Below are 20488 nucleotides of genomic sequence, written 5' to 3'. Positions count from 1 at the left end.
CAAATAACCTGCATCCTGGTATTTCAAAAATTTTCAAATCCAACTAAGTCTCTGTGATACCTGTAATATCAAAACCCTAAGTTTCCATGAGTGCTTCGAACTCATCAGTTTTATTTCTTATACTCCTAGCATTACAATAGTAGCAATTAAACATAGACTTTAAAATACGTTTATATTTTATGGCTGTTGTACATGTTTTCCTGTCAATAATATTTCCTATCTTACTAATATCATAGCCTTCATCTCTGTTTAGCTTTAGTTTAAATTTTACACTACAGCTGACTTAATATTCCTTGCTAACATGCTTGTTTAAATGTAAGCCATCCATTTTAAAAAGATAAACTTTCTGATTAAAATTATCCCACAAATCTAACCGGCCTATTTGCTCATCACTAAATATCGATCTAACCTGGCATTTAATTCTAGTGACTTGCTTAGTATCTCATCTCCGCAATTTATTCTTGGCATTTTCCCTGATAAAATCAAACCATAACTAATTTCTTTAAATACCGTTATCAGTGTTTTCTACTTTTCAGTATGCTTCTCAGGTCTATCTTTTCTTACATCATTAGCCCCAACAGGTACTACGAAGACTATATTGTTACAAATACACTTAACTATATTCCTGGTTCTATCAGTTATATCCCGTATATAAATGTATGGCTGGTATGGGTATTATTATTACCAGCCGTCTTGAGATACATTTTGCTTCAAGTGTTTTTCTCGTCATCACGAATCCTGTACCCCTGCTCCTGGACAGTATAAGCGTATTCTTTTACTTCACATAATGGAAATTCTATTATTAAACAAGAAATGAAACACACGTTAGAAGAAACTTCTTATTTATTTTCACGATATATCAATAACTATTCTTCGGAACAGTATAAAAGCTATAGAAAAATACTTTGATTAAAACTTTTAAACCAAATTTTAGAGCTTAAAAACAATGATTTCATTTTGTTTGAATATTACAATATATTAACAAAATATTTTGAAAATATAAACATTTCATAGCATTATTGAAACAAAAGACTTAGTGAAAAATGTTTGTTTTGTTCTTTGAATTATATAATACAAATAATTTTAATATGGTATTAGAATACAGCTGTTTCCGTAAAATAATAATTCAAATATATATCAGTGTGGGACAAAAAAGGCATCTGTCAAACTTTCAACGATAGGTGAAGGTTGTGAGAACGAGTAACCACATTAACAGCTTGACGAAAAGGATAACGTATTGTGTTTATTTTCGGTTGTGAAAGAAACGTAAGACAAGTGAAGTAGAGTAAGGTAAAGTATCTATAACTTAAAGTTTAGGTCGTACATTTGTGAGTTATTTTAATTTACATTAAATGATTAATCTCTATTAATGAATGAAGTCAAGCTGAGTAAGTGGTAGAATTAAAATTACATGCATTTAGAAATGACATCGATCGTCCAACTTTCAAGTTGTCTGAGCCACTTGTCATTGTTAATGTAGACAATAAGACAGTTGATCTAATTTTAAATAATTTGTAAGTGAGACACTGGTCATGTTTTTATGATACATTGTTTCTACATAACATTATTTTGTTACAAATTACAGCTTTTACAGTAAGGAGGATTATTTATTGGAACAACTTGCATGATTTTTCTTATAGTTGTTGCTTTTGTGTAATTTTTTATAAGAAGTAGCACAATTTTGTAGTTTCGTATTAACGTTTTACCGTAATTCGCAATAGTTTAAAATTTGAAGATTATATGGTTTTATAATTTGGGCTGCAAACCATGTATTGTTGCTTTTTACATTAATATGAATTATGATGAAATTTGGAGAGTTTCTACAAACTGTACAGTCATTATAGTTTGTTATAACTTTTATACAAACTTCAATAATAAAGGGTATATTACATATCTACTTGTAAATTAGTATCCTGCATATTAACTTCTAATTACAATACAGTGAAGCAGTTATAATTTTTAATCTTTTATGGTAATATAGTGATATTGAACCAATGTTTCCCCATAAAGTAAATTCTGTTTCAGGGATACGACTTTTTGGTTATCAAATGTTTGAATTTATGTTTTGAATTTTAAAAGCATAATTTAAAATTCATGAACTATTATGTATCCTGTTTGGACATTCATAGATTTTTCATAGTTTTACTGTTGTTAATTGAAGTTCTATTAAAGATACATTATTATTATCATCATTTACATAACCAATAATGCTTTTTACAAGAACATACCCAGTTATCTTCATAATACGAAGTAAGGAGGTCAAAAGCCTTTCTCTTATCAGTCCCATGGATATTCTTATAAATTTCAATAATATTACCTTATTATTGTTTTTTCTCAAAAATAAAAAGGTTTGAATCTATCCTTATGAGATAATTCTTTCATCCTCAGAACTCTTCTGGTAGTCCTCTTGTGAATCTAGAAATCATTCTAGTAGTTCTTTTCTGAATTCTATCTATTAAATAGATACTCATTTTTAGATAAGGAGTTCAAACTTTACACTGAATTCCAGGTGTATCCTAACTATTGATTTGTATAGAGAATTAAGTATCTCTTTTTCACTTATAATCTATTAATTTGTAGATACATCCTAAAATTATACTAACTTAATTACTAGCAGCAAAGCAGTGATTTAATGGCTTGAGTAGCTTATTCATCATTTTTTATAGATTCTTTTTAGCAGTGCTGTTGGTAGTACTACATAATGGTAAATAAATTTGGCCTACAGACTTTGGAAAGAGGATATGATGATACATTTGCAAAGAAAACCAGAAATTTCTGAGATTTAACTGAATATTCATAACTGGTAGGTAAGGAAGAGGTGTTGATAAAATATCTAAATGTGAGCATAACTTTGAAAAGTATATATAGTAAAAATCACTGTCTGAAGTACATTTAATATCCAAAATACTATTTTTGGAAACCCAGATGTACAATATAGTCACCAGTCTTATGTTTTGTGACCCAAAACTGGTCTTCATCTATGATCATGCCTTGTTTTATTATGATTTATTACTTGCATTAGCAGAAACATAATTGTGTCCACTCTAGATTGTATTCAGCTTTAATTATTCTGATTTGAGACTTTGAAACTTAGAGTAAATGAAAATAGTAATGAATGGAAACATTAATTTTTTTAGTTTATAATTTTTTGAGTCATAACTCTAGTAAGGTAATCTAAACAACCATGAATAAATCAAAAATAGTAAGAAGAAAGGATATTAAAAATATTTCAATTACTTGGATAATTAGAGTAAATGAAAACAGGAATAACCAGAAACAATAGTCTTGATTAGTTGGTTATTTTTACTTGACAGTAATCAGCATAATCAATGCTTATAGGTTATATATTTTTTTTCCTTGTAGTAACTATTAGTAGTTAATTTTTTGTTAACATACTTCTTCCGTTGTAGAGCCATTTGCATCCTGTTGATGACTTCTGTGATTGGACTTTCAGATATTCTTGTACACAGAATTGCCTTATTGTTAAAAGTTGTTTGTTAATGAAAGAGTATTTGGTATTACTAACAAATCTTTTTTTTATTTCCTACAGGAAAGTTATTTTGCACTAAAAACTGTATATATATCTTTATGGACAGTAAGACACAAGAAGCAGGAGTTATTTTGTCTGAATCTCAGGACAGTGATAGTGAATTCCTTATGAAGAAGTAAGTTAGTTTAATAGTTTTCAGTTTAATATACATGTTTTGAGTTTTTCCAGTTAATTTCTTTCAATAAGAAGTGATATTTGTTTATTTTAGAATATTGTATTTTGAATTGCTTGATCTCATTTGAGAAGTTAATTTTATTTTAAGTTGACCTGATGACTAAAAATTGAAAGATTCTATCTTTATTGACTAATTGTACACAGATTTTCTTGTGCATCAAATGACCTTTTTAAACACACATTATATGTTTGCCTCTACATAAATGTAAAAGATCTAGCCTATTAATGTTTGACTGCTGTATCAGAAATTTGTCATACATTAATTTAATTTTACACTTGTAGCAAAAGTGAAAGAAAGATACTTATTGAACAGTAGAAATAAAACCAAATGTAACAATTTTAAAGTATTGCTGTCATGAAGATAAGATTTTTCTGTTAGTTTGGTGATACTTAATGTGTATAAAATTGATGAATTGACTGTATATGTACTGAAGACTACACAATTTAAATTATTGCAAAGTAATAACAAAACCACTCCTAAACAAGTTATTATTAATTCTTAAAGATACTTGAAGCATTGAAACTTCAAAGATAAACAATTCAAGAAAGAACACATTTAATTAATTCTAAAAACAGGCAAGTATGTGGACTTCTGAATAGGAACAGGTGGTAATGTTTTACTTTGAAATGACAGCTGCTCCAAGGTTATAATTACTGCTGGGCCTTTAAAGGAAGTCGACTTTTTGAAGATGGTACTTGTTATGTGGAAAGAACATGGATTTAGTTTTTTTTTTTTTTTAGGAGGTTTTTGATAACCTCGTATATGTGCTTCATCCTTGGCACAAATATCTGCTAATTATTTGTCATGTTTTAAAATTTTTGTCCACTTCATAATCAAGGAAAACTTCTGAAAAGACTGAGTTTTTCTGAGAAATCTTATTAGTGATGTGGTATAAAGTACTAGCTATCATTTCCTTTTATCAACATTATTATTAAAATTATGCATATTGCACTTCATTCCAGCTACATTATTTCTATTTCTTCAACATGCATCTTCACAAACAAATTTGTTTCTGATTTTACAAAACATTTTGCACACACGTGCACCTAGAATTTCTGAATACATTCTGTGTTTTAGTGTTAAATATAAATTGAAATGAGTGATAATTGTGAATAATGTATTACTTATGCTTCCTTTTTTCAATTGGCTTATTACTTCTTTTGAAGGGATATGGCTCTGAGCTCTAGTTCTCAGGAATGGCTACGAAAAACACGAGAAAACATTCGGCCGTGGAATTACTTCTTTGATATACAAAAGTTCAAGATGCCTTCGTCTATGTCCCAGAGCACCAAAAGAGTTGTGAAAAATATTGAACAGTTCCAGAGCAACTATTTTTTTGTGTTTATTGTGCTTATTTTATACTGTCTGTAAGACTCGTACATTTGTCATTATGTAATTGAAGTTAAACTTTACGTAAATATTCTACAAGTAAATGTATAGATAATTGAGCTGCACACAAGAACAATGAATGTTTTTAATTCTACATATAATGACATAGAATTTCATGAACTTGTAATAAAAACAGAGGTGGCTCAAGTTAATTCATTAAATCACTGATTTCACAATCTATTATAAATATTATGTATTAAATATTAAGCATTTGATAACAATGGCTTATTAAGGATTTCCTCTACTTTATGAAAGTAAATAAATCCCTAATTTGCTGTAGGTACTTATAGAAGTTAAACAATGGATGTCTTTCAAATGTAAATGGTTTAAGTGTGTGTGATTGTTAAATTTGGTTGATTGATTGTAATCAGGAATGTGTAAGTATTTATGTGCAGTCCCTGTTTGCTGCTATTTATAGTGGAATGAAAGTAAAATAAATTTTCTTGCTAAGCTTTTCAATAAATATTTAAATGTGTAGAAACCTTTATTTAAATTTTCACAAATATGAGCTAGCAAATACACCTTTAAGTTCATATCTATCAAATACTGCTTGGCTATGCTGTACTTTATTTAGTTTTATTCACTATAGTTACCCTAACAGATTCAAATTAATAAATGTAACTACTCAACAAGTATTATTTCACTCAAACACATGCCTACACATAATCACAAATTCTTTGGAACATAGTATAGAACTGAATGCAGTCTTGATTTTCAAAAATTAAAAAGAAATGTTTTGATCAGTTTAATAGTGTTTATATGTGCAGTACTTTAAATAAAAATAATTCAATATTGTTTACAATAAGATTCTCCAAACCTAGTTAGTAAAATTAAAACTGGAATGGGAAAAGTAACTTAGAGCATACAGTGTATATTATTTCTGTAATTACAGATTGATAAATATCATTAATGAAGTGCAATGGCTAAACTGCTTAGTTGAAACAAAGGGTTCATTAATTATAAGAGAAGGAGCATTAACTGTAATTCTGGATTTATTATGTGTTTGAAAAGCTTTGAGTTAAATACATAAATATGTTTTACACAAAAAACTCAGATGAATTACAAACATATTTGTAATCAAAGTATGTATGTGAATTACCAATATCAATCTATCTTGCATTTTGTAAATTTGAAGTGCAAGGTGACGTTCATGTGAATTCTTGGTACAATTTACTTATTTCAGTTACTTAACCTCTAGATTATTCGAAATACACATGTACAATTTTTTCAATATCTCTCTGTATTTTGTATCTTATATTTGCCCTCTTCTACCACATACTATTATTAAATCACTAACGTTGAGTAAAATGGATTGTTGGTAACTCAGAAATAAAATACATAATATCATATGGTATGTGCACTTTTACACCCACCCAAGCACAAAAGGTTAACAGCAGCATACAGTTGTTAAATATAATTGGAATGTTTTTCATATTTAAAGCCTGTATCTGACTTGTAAAGAATGATGTGATTTATGTACTATCAGTCACATGGTGACGTAGTATCATGCTTCCAGTATTACCTATTAATAGTATTAATTATTTAGCATTGCATATGATAAGATGTTACATGAAGTGTATTTGTGAAAAATATTGTGTTGTATGTTTCTGTTTTGCATGGTTAACATTATTTGTGGTGGTTAACTTATATTTTTTTAATAATGTTTAAATGTGTTTTCTGAACATTACTGAAATGTGAGTGCTGCAGACAAACTTACTGTTTTTTGATAGTCTTATATTATGAGATATCAAAGACTATTTTTAGTGTAGTTTAAGTTTTAAGTTGTTTCACAAATAGATTAAGTATTCTTTAATAGACATCTTGTTATTTCAGCCTTACTTCTCCAATGCTACTGATTGCTGTTGCAGTGGGTCTTGGTGCTTGTTATATTATCAGTTTGAGAAATGCTGAGCACAAATTTCACATTTTTGGTAAGAACATTCTTGGACCATAAATAAACAACTTGTATACGTTTCTTGTGTCACTGCTTTTATATTTTTTGAATTTAAAAATGTGTAAATCAAACAGTTCATTAAATTATTATATATGTACAGATTTATTAGTAGGCACTGATGAAATATATTATACCAGCAAATCCTCTCTCAGAAATACCTTATTTGTGTAACTATACTTCAGATTTATGAAGCTGGCTTTTAATTAGTTTATCTGTTTTTATTATATTTTGAAACTTAATAAAATAAATATGATATTAATGATTTTTCTGCTAAATTCTGAATTTATTAATTCAAATTTTTGCTTTATTATTCTAAGGTTTATTAGATAAAGGTATTTAATTACAGGACTACTTGAAACAAAACTTTCATATATTACTTACACAGTAAACCAGTTTACCTGACATTCTTGAAATTTTCTTGCACTACCCATGTTTAATTTGCATTTTCATTACAGGCCATGAGTTGACTCTTGCTCAGCAATATGGAATTGTGTCTATAATTTCATTTCCTTTGTTCTACATGGCTGGTGCAGGTTCAGCAGTTTTTTGGGTTTTAGGTAAATTTTTAAAGTTATTGTTAAAATATATATCAAATATGTCTGAATCTGAACTGCAAAATATTGTAATAGTAATTTATCAGCTTGTAACCTTAAATAAATGCTGTATTTGTGAAAGTAGCAGAAAATTCTGGGGCAACCCCATGCACATATATTAAGTGTTTTATAGGTAAATCATATACCTTCATTTGAAAGTATTAGTGTAATTTGAACTTGTAAAACTACATAAAAGTCATTAGTCTTTATAACCCACCCCTCAGTTGTAGTGTGTTGATATGTCCATTAATACTTTAGGAATGGTTAATAAATTACTTAAATTAGTTGATGATATCAAGGTCTTGGGTGTTACTGGTTGTAGAGAGGATGTTGCTGCTTTACAAAAGGATTTAGATTATTTAGTGAGCTGAGCAAATAAATGACAGATGGGTTTTAATTATGATAAATACTGGATACTGCATGTGGGTTGTCATAACTTGAATGATAATTTGGATGGGAATATCCTTGAGTGTCATGAAAGAAAAGGATCTTGGCATAGTGGTTGATCAGTATCATAAGCCATTCAAGTAGTGTGCTGTTGCTAGTAGTAGAACAAATACAATTTTAGGTTGTATCTACAGAAATATTGCATACAAGTTTAAAGATGTTATAATTTGATTGGAAAGGTCACTGGTTAGGCTGCATTTGGAGTATTATGTTTAGTCTTGGACTCCCCACCTTAAGAAAGACATTTAATTGTTGGAAAGGGCTCAGAGGAGGGTTACTAAAATGGTACCTGGGATGGAGGGGTTGTCATATGAGGAACAATCCTTAAAATTATTTTCTCTTGAAAGAAATAAGAGCTAGACGAGATCTGATTGATGTATTTAGGACTGCAGAAAGAATTGATAATGTTGATATATCAACATTTTTTATATTTAACAACAAGAAGTGTAGAACTAGGGAATACAAATACAGATTTAAGCAAGGTAGAAGCTGTCTTCAGCTAAGAAAATTTGGCCTATGGAATGGATTGCTTTCAAATGTTGTAGAGGCAGTGAAGTTAAGTGAGCTTCAAAGAAAGCTTGATGGGTATATGAATAATGAGGGCTTTAATTTGTCTTAGAGAATGGAACAGCCGACACACACCAATGTTACGTTATTTTATTAGTATTTTTATAACTAGTTACATTTAGTGGTAGTAATTACTAATGATGCATATGCGCAATTCCAGTCAATAAAAGAATGCTTACAAAACTTTTATCATAAATGAAGTATATAGGAGCACTGAGTCTTGATAAATTAAAAAGCAAAAATTCAAAATTTTGTAGAAGCATATATCTTGTTACTTGTTTGTAACACAAAATGGATACACATATATAAATTTTAATGTAATGGTAATAAACTCCTAGCTTTCAATGTGTAATGTTATAAGTATATTCTATGTCTTACAACATCCAATACCTCTGAAGCTCATTTTCAAAGTAAAATACTTAAAGTTGATTGCATGCTATATTTAAAAATAAAACAAAGATTTTAATATATATATATTTATTTTATGTGTGTGTTGTTTTTAACAGGTGCTTCCTTCTTTTTCATAATGCTACATGCTATCTTCTATTCTGTTGAGGGGGACAAAGAAGTTTTCGACTTGCAGATAGAAACTGTTTAAAGTGAGAAATGTTAATTTTGCATAAAATTTAATCACCAAAGCACTTTTGAGTGTTACATCAGAGAGGTTCACGTGTTGATGTTATCACTAATAGTCTTCCCATAATATAGTATTTATTGTTACATAGTTATCAGCTGCAGTCTCCCACAAGGTTAAACAGTGCTGTAATGATACAATAGGTTGTAAACTAACCTTTTTATAGTTGAAGTTTTCTACGGGCAATGGCATAGTAGACACCAAGGGACATATAAGAAGTTGGTAAATGCAGTGTAATTTTGACTACATATTTATTTCACTTGACTTAACCATTCATCACTTTGATGACAGAAGTAATAGAAGTATGTTCTGTCTTGTGATTAAACACAGGTCATGCATCTTCTCTTCTCTGTATCTGTTGTGTTGTCACAAATGTTTGAAGTCATTTCTTATTGTTATAAAACACAGATTTAAAGAATTGGACTCAATGGGTTTAATGTTTCAGTAATGCAATAGAGCAGTGGCTCACAGTCTGTGGGCTCCCTTCAGGTGGTCTGTGGAAAGGTTTCATAATTAATGAAAGAAAACAGCAGAACACTGATTTGTTGAGATAAAAGAAAATTCAGGTGGTCCATGAACACATGAATTTAAGAACAACTGTATATGCAAGGATTTTAGTACATTTTATTTTTAAATACAAAATGAAAATATATAATTGGCACATATATTTTTTGAAATTTGTTTTAAGGTTTTTCCATAATATTTTAACATACATAAGTAAGATTAAAGTATATTAATTTTTCTGCCATTTTTTGGTGTGGTGAATTCTCACTTAAGTGTCAGACTACTCAGTTGAATATTAACAGAATAAGTTACATTTATTATATGCTGATGTGTTACTTTAGTGAAAAGAAACACTGGTCATCAGTTTAACACACTGTTTAAAAGATACTGAAAAATCAAAATTCAATAGATCTTTCTGAAAGGCATTGTTAACTTCATAAATACTTTTAAATAAAAGGTGTTTGTTATATGTGTGTGTGATTCATTCACTGGTATGTGCATAAAGATTTTTGCTGCCTGAAGTAATGTCAAATACACTGAAAGAAGCACTTTTTTTTTCATACCTCTTACAGGATTTTATGTAGTTTGTACATCCCCAGTTATTTGCAATGTTTGAAGTGTTTTGTTTTCAAATATTTGATAAGATCTTTATCAAGATATAAATGAAACTATTCTACAATTGGTTTGAAAGTATTCAGATGTTGAGAGATTCTTTTTATTGTTTATTTCTAATGTCAAAATGTTTGTTTAAGTATTAAATTGTATTTCTCTGAGGTTAATAAAGTTCTTTATGCTGAATACACTGATCTATAATTTTCTTCATGAAATTGGTAATTTATCCTACAAATAATTCCAATCTGGTTTCATTATTTAATTTTTTGGCATGTTGGTAATTATTTTATACTTTTGCTGCCTGTGATTTTTAATTTGTTTTTGTATTTATTGACCAAAAAACACAGGAAATGAAAGTCTGAAAGTGTGGAAGGTATGTGGTAATAATCATGTGGGACAGCATGCAAGACCATTAGAAATAGCTGTAAATAATCTGTGTAAATGTAGACAAAAAATTGATTTTGTTTCATAAATCATATATTTCTTGTAGGTGGTTTTAAGAATATTGGACAATATATTTTAATACAAGATTAATTTCCATCACAGACGTTATTAAGAATTCTTGGTCATTATCTTGAATGTTTAGGTGATTGTTTTGTTGTGCAAGAGAAAAATAACATTATCCAGCACAACAATGTTAAACATGCTACTTAGCTAAAATGGATAAGTCAAATATATATATTTACCTCATTTATCATCCTTCTATAAATAAAATTGATTACACTTTAAACTAATTGGGGTTTATTGCAAAAATTGACCTTTGGTTTAACAGTGATGCCACTACTGTGTTTGTTACCAAGTGCCCTGACAGATCAGTGAAACAAGTCTGTCAGAGTTGAAATAATTGAATAACTCTCTGATGGCTAAATGGTGTCTTTGGGACTTTCATAGACATTTGTGCCTTGCGTATCATCCTGAATGTAATTTCAAATTTTTACAGTACTTAGAAAAAATAAATATTTTATAATATTCTACAAATAGTTGTGAGGGAATGTTTTAGTTTTATTAATGAATATTGATTTACCCGTGATTAGATATAGATCTAATTAAAGTGGTCAGCATCTGTGAGTGAATGCAAAATGTTTCCACTATACGATCCCAACATTGCCAATTTTAATGTCAAAAATTCATGAGAAACAGAAAAATTTAAAACACCTATATTACTACTTGGGACCTGCAAGTAGTTACCTTGGTACCAAATCCCAAAGTAATATTAAACGCATTTAAAGGAGCACCTACTATAATCATTTTTTTTCACTGGCTGCAGGTGGGGGCAACCTATCATGGGATTTATCTGTAATTATTTGCGAAGAGCTTGATTGTGATATGGATGAACCACCTTCTAAGTTGTCTCACTTGTTCATGAACAGTCTGAATCTGTTCATTTTGATAAAGAATTTTACCCTCTTTTAATCACCAGATTTTACTTTGTCTTCTTGTGCCCCATCTACAGAATACAGCATTTTTAGAATGATCTCTCAGGTGTGTGATGGTTTATCCCTTAGCCTTATTTGCTATGATTCTTATCCTTCTTTGTTGCACTGTATGTTGGCTCATATGTCAATCTTGGCTTCATGCCTTACACACAGTTTTTCTGTTGTTAGAATTTTCTGGATCATTATGTGGCCTTGTCTTAGGGAATTATGCATGGCTCCTTTTCTTAAGTGGCATGTTTTAAACTATAACCAAGACACTTTGGAATCACATGTGGAATTCTTGTGTTAATACTCTACTTTTTCTTCCTTGGTAGCTCGTTTGTTGCATTTGGAATCACAACAAGGCCCTATTATCGTTTCCCATCATAATTCTTCTCAGTCTATACTCCTTTCTTCTTCCAAGGGTTCTATATCTTGTTGGTTTCTTCTACATAGGTCAGCAAGATGCCAACAGTACAGGCGACTACCCAATGGGCTCCCGTCTGGTGGGAACTTGATTGTGCAATTTTTTTCCGTTTTGCAAAATTTTGTAACATATCACTGGGTTATTCAAATCCTCTCAAACAGAATTGTCTAACACTTTCTTTCCTCTGGCTTGGGATCCAATAACCAGCCAGTGTCTGTCAGTAGCATTTCAAAACCTTCTGTCTGAACAAGCTGTTGAACTTGTGAATCATATTTCTCCCAGTTTTTATTCCAGGCTGTTTGTAATTCCCAAGAAAACTCAGCAGTTGTGACATATCTTTGGTTTGACAACTGAGGAGTGATTTATCAGTTTCGTATGCTACCTTGCAGACTTGTTTCAGCCACAATATTTTTTTGTTGAATGGTTTGAGCTACTGCTCATCTTCTTCACATTTTTAAGATATGTTTACCTTATTGTATGGACAACTGGCTACTGTTAGTTTGTTCTGAACAGGAATCTGCCTGTCATATTATTTAGCTGACGTGGGAGGCAGCGTAAATGGGCTGGTTAATTAAGTTGGAGAAGTATTACTTTATACCTACCAAATATCTGATCCATTTGGATTTTTTCAATACCCATCTCAATCGGGCCCAACCTTCTCCTTTACGACTTTCTTTGATGGAGTTCATGCTCTTACTGCTCTCTCTCTTTCTCTGATAGCTTACAACGTTCTTTGGGAATATGATCCCCTTATGCCTTGCTGAGTTGCGTGCTGTTTATTGGGTTCTTCACGACCAGTAGAATCTTGCAGGCTTTTACTACCCTTCCTTCTACCATAGTCATATGATCTGCATTTGTGGCTGGACAGGACTGACCCACATGCTAGTGGTTGTCCTGGATCCTTCTCTTCTAGAGTTACATAGCTTTACAAACAACTCCCTCCAGTGATGGAGGTATGGGACAATTAACAGGATGTTTCAGGGTGTTGATTTGCAGCCAATCAGTATGATTATGTAAACGCTGGAACTTCTTGCTGTCCATTGTGCTTTGACTCATTTCATTCATCTGACCAAATCTCGTCTAGTAATGGTTCATTCTGACAGTTCCACAGTGGTTACTTATCTCAAGCACGAGGGTAGCATCTGTTCTTGATCTCCATCTTTTCACATATTGGATCTTTTTTCTGGGTCTACATGCAGAATATCCATATTATTGCATATCATGTTCTGGATGCTTTCAGTCTTGTTGCAGATTGTCTGTTCTGTCCAGACAGGATTCACCCAACAGAGTGGTCTTTCAATCCTGTGGCTATCCTGTGACTTTGCCTTCAGTGGAGCTCTCACATTGATACATTTGTCACATCCCTCAACCACAAACTCCACCTGTTTTCGTCTCCAGTCCTTTCACCTCCTGCCCTGGATATTAATGCTTTCAGTCAGGATTGAACTAACAAATACCTACAAGTTTATCCTCCCATTTGATAGTCCTTCAATGGGCGATTTCGATCATTCATACCACTACATATCAGATCCTTCTGATTTCTCCTTACTGGCTAGCTCAACCATGGCTTTCTTGATTTATTCAGCTACATCTTACCCCTCTGCTACCTGTTTCTCTGTCTCCCGCCCTTCTTTGGCAACTTAGTGCTTCATCTCTCTTTTTATATCTTCTGTCTTCATGCTTAGTTTATTGTGGTTTCTGTTTGAACCAATTTTCACGTGTTTCTTGTTTCACCTCTCCTTTAACTCTTATTCCCTTCCCCTGTTCGCTTGTGGATGTAGGCAGTCTAATTTTTTGTCATCAATGTTTCATGTACTCTGTCATCCTACATATCTTCTTTATCAAAATCGTTCTTTTCTCCCTGAAACCTCAGCATCCAAGGAGGATAACTCATTCTTTTACCGATTTCCCTTCCTTCCATTTCCCACCTTTATATTTCGCTTGATCTTGATATACTTTTAGCCCCCCAGTGGCTCAGCGGTATGTCTGCGGACTTACACGCTAAAATCCGGGTTTCGATACCCGTGGTGGGCAGAGCACAAATAGCCCATTGTGTAGCTTTGTGCTTAATTCAAAACAACAATGATATACTTTTATGTCTTGTATGTGCTCTTCAATGTTATATTGCCCAAACAGTTTTTGTCTGTTCCCTTTTCTTTATCCCATAGCAACCATCCTTTTTCGTGATCTTTCTCCTTCCACCTTCATCACTTGGGTTTGAGTTTTGATTCGATTGACTTATTTCTCTCTTTCATCGTCCTCCCATACTTTGTTTCAGGTGTCTTCATTGCTGTTGAAGAAAATTCTTCAGTAAGGCTCATGGACTACATCTAATACATTTGTTTTTCATTATTTGCGTAAAATCGCCATTTCTTCTTCTTCAGGATATCATCTTCCACCTGTAGACATTCCTCAGATTTCTGTGCAGATATATGACTGAGTAAGTTGTATTCTTTTTAGTTTTTCAAGGGTTTTGTTTCCATTTAAATCATAATTCTTATTGTAAGGATCTTGCTCTTAACGCGTATTGCCTGACCAGGTGTTCTCTAACCTTTAAAAATCCACGTTGTTAAGCATTATTGTTGCACTTAATATATTCTAATGCCATGCATTGAATGATGTTTCACAAGATCGCTTGAAGGTTATCCTTGCGATAAAATTGCTTCATAAATATGTCTGTTCCAGATGATACCATCAATTCGTTACGTGGGTAAAGCAGAAGGGTATAGCTGTCCATCTTTGCCCTGTTATGCCTTGTAATGAATAAATTAGTACGGTATGCTTTTAAATGGATTTCATGGTCATTTATTGCACTGATTCTCCACCACATTTCACCCCCCTTTCTTTTAGTGGAGTTTGAGAGTCTTTACCACTTTCCAGTTTCAAACTGCTGGAGTGATGGATCATGGAGGTATTCTCCTGAATGGTTTAATAACATACAATTCAAATACAGAAGTACCATTCAGCACAGAGTAGGGCAGTGATGTTCTGCTGGTGTAGATGACATGATATCCTCCATCATAAAGGATATGTAAACCTAAGGCGTAAGACATAAATTTGCAATTTTCTCCTTTAATTATGATTCCTCATCCTATCCCAACATGGATGTCAATTCCCACTGGCTGGGTTTTGGATTTAGAGTGAACCAATCAACATAATTCCTCACACGTGTATTATGGATGCTTGTCTTCCTCAACGATTCTCCATCTTAGATGCGGGCTGAAACTTTAATGGCAGATATTTACATCCTGCTTTCCACAATATTACCACCCACCGTATACTACTAAACTCTGGTAGGCCAACAACTACCACTAAGTGCCAAAAGGATAAAGATTCCTGCATAAGCCTCGAGTATCATCTTTACTGGCATAGAGGACATAATGTCAGCAGTGATTATCTTGTGTGAGGTGAGCATAAGAACTAGGAGATATAGTGGTATAAAGCGGTCTAAAGCCACATAAAAGAATGTCAAGCTTTCTGGCAAAGCAAAGGCAACAACTTCTACTAAAGGATCACCCATACTATTGATATAGTGATACTGATAAAGTATAAGAAGCACAAACTGAAGACCAGGTTGAAGTAATGTAGAGAATGTATGGTTTATTTCGTGCAGATGAAGTTAGGATTCCATGCATTAGAGCTTGAGCTGTGTACAAATGTTGATGCGAGAACACCGAAACATGTAGTCGTTTTAGGGCTTGTTCCTGTCTTAATAAGATATTTATTGTGTAATTTTGATTTAGTTTATTATTAAAAAAAACTTCATTTAGCATTGCCTTTAGTACAATCGTGGTATATAGTTCAACTTGAGCGAGGTTTGTTGACAGGTGGTATCTTGAAGAGAAGTAAGACATCACTAGTGACAGTTAAGAATCCCCAGTAGTAGTTCAGTTGTAATTCTGAAGGCTCATGATACTAAAACTGATGTTAAGCACACCACAGGTAGCCCATTGTGTAACCAAAACTAGTTACAGAAAATCGACATAAATCAAAATATAGATGATAATGTATAAAACTAGTAACTTGTTAATAATAAGTTTAATAAAAAAATTAAGTATAGAAGGCTTCATTGAGTTACTATAGCATTTATAAGTTTTTTGGGAAGGTGGTACTGTTTTTTAGCCATGAATAACACAAGCCTGCAATAAAATCTGAATAAAAGTTTTTATTTTCATAACGGGTTTCCCATAATTCAGTTATGCAGCTGTCAAAAATAATATTTTTTATCATTTAAGGGCTTTTTAAAATTCGGGAAGAAAATCTTAGATCAAGTTACCATTATGTTTGTTAACAAAAATATAATCAAACCAAAGAAAAGGGAAGAACATTGATGTTAAACGAATAAACATCCTTGTTCATCCTTTGTGTGTATGTGAAATTCACGTTTTTTAGTCTCAAAACTACGTTTTGTGGCTTTTCTTTCATGTATTGCATCTGGAGTATCTCGTTTCAATGACCAGTAGTAATCAGCCATCATGCTGATGTTCCATCTTCTCTGATACCCTCTTTCATTTCCCTGATGCATTAATGACAGTTTTTCAGGCGTTTCATGTTGAAAACGAATTCTATCATAATTTCTATTGACACCAGATTCAGAATCAGATAAAAGTGTATCAATTCTCTGGTAGAGGTGTAAGTACATCAGGTCTATGAGGAACAGCTGTTATAACAGACTGAAGATTTGGATAAGGAATTTACTTTTACAGTGTTCTGGCCTTGCACATTACATGAGTAAAAGTAGCAGTCAGCTCTGTCGTTTCTAGGCTCAGGCCAGGCCATAGAATTTCAAAATGTAAAGGCTTTAGACTTTTTCTTTCCTTTAGTCCGCTCTCTCAGCTATTTGACACAAATGGTGAAAACTTGTTTGGAGCCCAAATTTTATTCTAAAATACACTTTTTGACGAATTATGGAATGTTTAACTTTTGTTTCTTTGTAACAAATATAATAGAATGAAACGAACCATTGAAGCTATATACGTCGCTACAGAAGTCACCTAACCATAGAGTTTGTTAGTCTTGCTGAGGCCGCCAGGTGACTACTGATTAATGCGGAGAGAAAATCAGAGGTGGTAGGATATATCAACCAACCAGAACATATTCCTCAGCACCCAACGTAGTCCACGAGAGGGTACGTAAGATGCTGTCTGCATTTATTTTTATCATCTTCCCGAAAGAAAACTTTGTGTCGAAGCGTAACAGAAGTTAATGAAATTTCTGCTTCATTCTGTGTTTCCTTTCCAACATATTTCACTCATACGTCATGAACCAGGTCGACATAATGGAATATGTTTGGGTCATTTACACAACCTTTTGTTGTTAAAGCGACGAATAAGTAATACTGAAAATAAAACTAATCTCGAAGTGTAAGCACAAACAATTATTATCCAGAAATGACACGTCATGCAGTCCATCAACAATTAGCAGCGTATTTCTCATGGGTTCTAGAACGATCGATAAGACTCACGTCGCAATTGGTCTAAAGAAATCAATAGCCATGGTTGCCAACACTTTAAGCATAACAAAATGTAATCCATTTTCAATGAAAATGATTTTCTTATGTAAAATTTGTACATGACGTAAGAAATGGAGATTATTCAAATTCATTGTACTGGAATTACTATAGAAAATGTAAAAAATTCAATGCAATAAAACCATAGCAGACTTGTGCAATCTATGGTTTAATGCACTGGATAGCGGAGTAATATTATAAAAATATTAGTTTTTTATTGTGTATAAAACAATAATAAAGAATAAACATAATGTGAGTAATTTTAATAAATGTTTTACGAAGTAGCAGTTTATATTTACTGTAATAATCAAAATTACGTGAGAACAAAAATGTAAACTTTGATCCTTCAGTTGTGTAACATTTTAATGTAGTATCGTTGCCATATATGGACGTGTTTGCTTGCACTAACGTCTGTGCCTGTTATCGTAGTATCTATGAGTGCGATTGTATTTTGTGATGGCATGCGATTATAATAATAAATTGTAACCGAATTAAAATTCGAAACTTAATAAACCCAAATGTGAAAATTTATAGTTGTTCAGAAGCATGCACAAAGAAGCAGCAGGGACCAGACATACCCCTATAACTGTGCATACAGAGTTGGTAGTTTTGGTATGCTGTCTATTTCATACGTTTTTCTTTAACTTCTCCTGCCAAAATTCCCACCAAATGTAAAATGCTGCACACGACCCTAATTTTATATATGCGTTAAAATGTTTTTGTTATCTAGATTGAAATTTAAAAAGTGTTATCCGTGTGTACTATTATAAACAAATGAATAAACTGCTTTTGTTGTGTATGTGCTGATAAAGTATCAATAATAATCCGAGAACAAGCGTGACCGATCACACCGACATTTTGCAAGACAACATTTAAGTAAACTGTGGCTTTTACATACACGTTATCTTGCTTTTATTAAACAATGCATGAATATTGTTTTGCAATTTCATATATTATATGATGCTTTATAAACTTAGATCAAATGGTCAGGGAGTAGCCATGGAAAGTTCTGGGAACCACGTCTACTAAATCTTATTCATTTTACCCTGAATTACTCACTGATGATGAGCACCATACAGCTAGATACGATTGAAAAGTTATATGGTACCTATTTAGGATTGGTCACGGGATGTACTTCAACCATCATCATTAAAGCCCTTACAGATGTTAGCAGCATCACAAAGTACTGAAAGGACAATATTCTACAGTAAGGACTCGTATTGTAAAAACTGTACATTGCACAATCTAGTCTCTAGCCTTTACATCTGGTTTCTTCCAACTTTACAACTATCTGTAAACACCAACAAAGCAATAGAAACAGTAATAGGGGAACAGGTGCCAGAGAGCCACCACTGAAACAAATGTTCATTATCTGATCTTATGTACAAGAAACATCTAGTGCCCTTCGGATCTTTGGAAATCACCCTAAGTAACAAAATTAATGACTGGGCAGGGGGTGCAGCAAGAAAAGCCTATGAGTACCTATTAAAACGCTCCCCCCCAGTGGCTCAGCGGTATGTCTGCGGACTTACAACGCTAAAAACCAGGTTTCGATACCCGTGGTGGGCAGAGCACAGATAGCCCATTGTGTAGCTTTGTGTTTAATCAAAAACAACAACAACAACCTATTAAAACACAATGGTGGATGGTTATCAGCAAGCATAGTGGCAAATGGTTCCAACAACACAAATAATGAGAGAACTGGTTGGGCATTCAAGCTTTCCTGAAACATCACAGGATGAAGCTGAGAGCCATAAATACACTGTCTTCTATACTGCTGTATGCAGTGAACTGTAAATAAACAATGTTATGTAATATTTGTAACTGGCTCACTGACAGTACTTCACAAAATTCAGTGTTTGACCCTCAGATAAATAACAGAAAGTAAAGCAACTACTGAATGAATATGATAAAACATGCAAGGGTAAAGTTAATTGATGAAGCTGAAAATATAGTAAGGGAATCCACTATATTGTATCCTGCGCATCAACTTCTCGGCAACAGCAAGACAAGAATGGAAACCATGAAGAGTTTTCATCGATATTTAGAGGAAATTGTTACTGCTGGAATACAAGGTACTCTATGGTACAGCTAGGAAATAGAAACGATGAGAATCAATAGGACAGTATACAACTGTAACTCTACTCGTAGTATCATTGACTAAGCTCTTTTCTTGCATCCTGCAAAACAACTCCTGCTGGTGTAACTGTTTGGATTATCATTTAGTATTCATATATACACTATATTTTCTGATGTATGTTATTAGGTTATATATTTTATTAGATTTTAAGGGGAAATCAGTCTTACCTGAAAATACTATAATGATTCAGATACTTAATCTTTTATGTCTGAAGTTAGAAACAATGACAGGTCTGCAAGCTAAATACACTCTCCGGATCACAGTTTCAGTTAAAATATCAAAAGCTTTGGAATATTTAAGTAAGTTGCTCATACATTATTTGACATTCCAGCATTACAAAAGCATCCATTTTAAACGTATTATTCACATCATCCATATATATGCGTATATATATATATAATTTGTAATAAACAACAACAATAACAAAAAGCCCAAACAAAATTCAAAACGCTGCACCAATCAAAAGGAACCTCAGGGTACAGTCTGTAATGTGAGATATAAAATGCACCCTAGATTTTGTAAGTTACTGTGGAAGTAGGACCCACATTGTAGTAAGGATATACCATATATCA

At 32.3% G+C, this 20488-nt stretch overlaps 1 protein-coding gene across 4 annotated transcripts; it reads left to right on the top strand.

Annotated features, from left to right (window-relative positions):
• Positions 1 to 1151: 1151 nt before the first annotated feature.
• Positions 1152 to 10613, top strand: LOC143255366 (prenylated Rab acceptor protein 1). 4 transcript variants are annotated; one of them, XM_076510903.1, is made up of 7 exons: positions 1165 to 1290; positions 2667 to 2803; positions 3597 to 3665; positions 4892 to 5092; positions 6948 to 7045; positions 7524 to 7625; positions 9182 to 10613. In XM_076510903.1, the coding sequence occupies exons 3-7, from the start codon at positions 3658 to 3660 to the stop codon at positions 9271 to 9273; spliced, it is 501 nt and encodes a 166-aa protein (XP_076367018.1). In that variant the 5' UTR covers positions 1165 to 1290; positions 2667 to 2803; positions 3597 to 3657; the 3' UTR covers positions 9274 to 10613. The 4 variants fall into 4 exon arrangements, with proteins under 4 accessions (XP_076367017.1, XP_076367018.1, XP_076367015.1 ...); XM_076510902.1 differs by lacking the exon at positions 2667 to 2803 and having other exon boundaries at positions 1152 to 1290; XM_076510900.1 differs by lacking the exon at positions 2667 to 2803 and having other exon boundaries at positions 3551 to 3665.
• Positions 10614 to 20488: the final 9875 nt, after the last annotated feature.

The sequence above is a fragment of the Tachypleus tridentatus genome, chromosome 7 (assembly GCF_004210375.1).
Source record: "Tachypleus tridentatus isolate NWPU-2018 chromosome 7, ASM421037v1, whole genome shotgun sequence".
Taxonomy (NCBI): domain Eukaryota; kingdom Metazoa; phylum Arthropoda; class Merostomata; order Xiphosura; family Limulidae; genus Tachypleus; species Tachypleus tridentatus.
This window is presented reverse-complemented; position numbering and strand designations above follow the sequence as displayed.

What these genes read in the sequence shown, in the direction of transcription:
- LOC143255366 (XM_076510900.1), top strand. Translation starts at nt 3,589, where the DNA reads ATGGACAGTAAGACACAAGAAGCAGGAGTTATTTTGTCTGAATCTCAG. An exon ending in GCACAAATTTCACATTTTTG is followed by an intron (nt 7,046 to 7,523) that starts GTAAGAACATTC and finishes TTTTCATTACAG; the next exon opens with GCCATGAGTTGACTCTTGCT. An exon ending in AGCAGTTTTTTGGGTTTTAG is followed by an intron (nt 7,626 to 9,181) that starts GTAAATTTTTAA and finishes TGTTTTTAACAG; the next exon opens with GTGCTTCCTTCTTTTTCATA.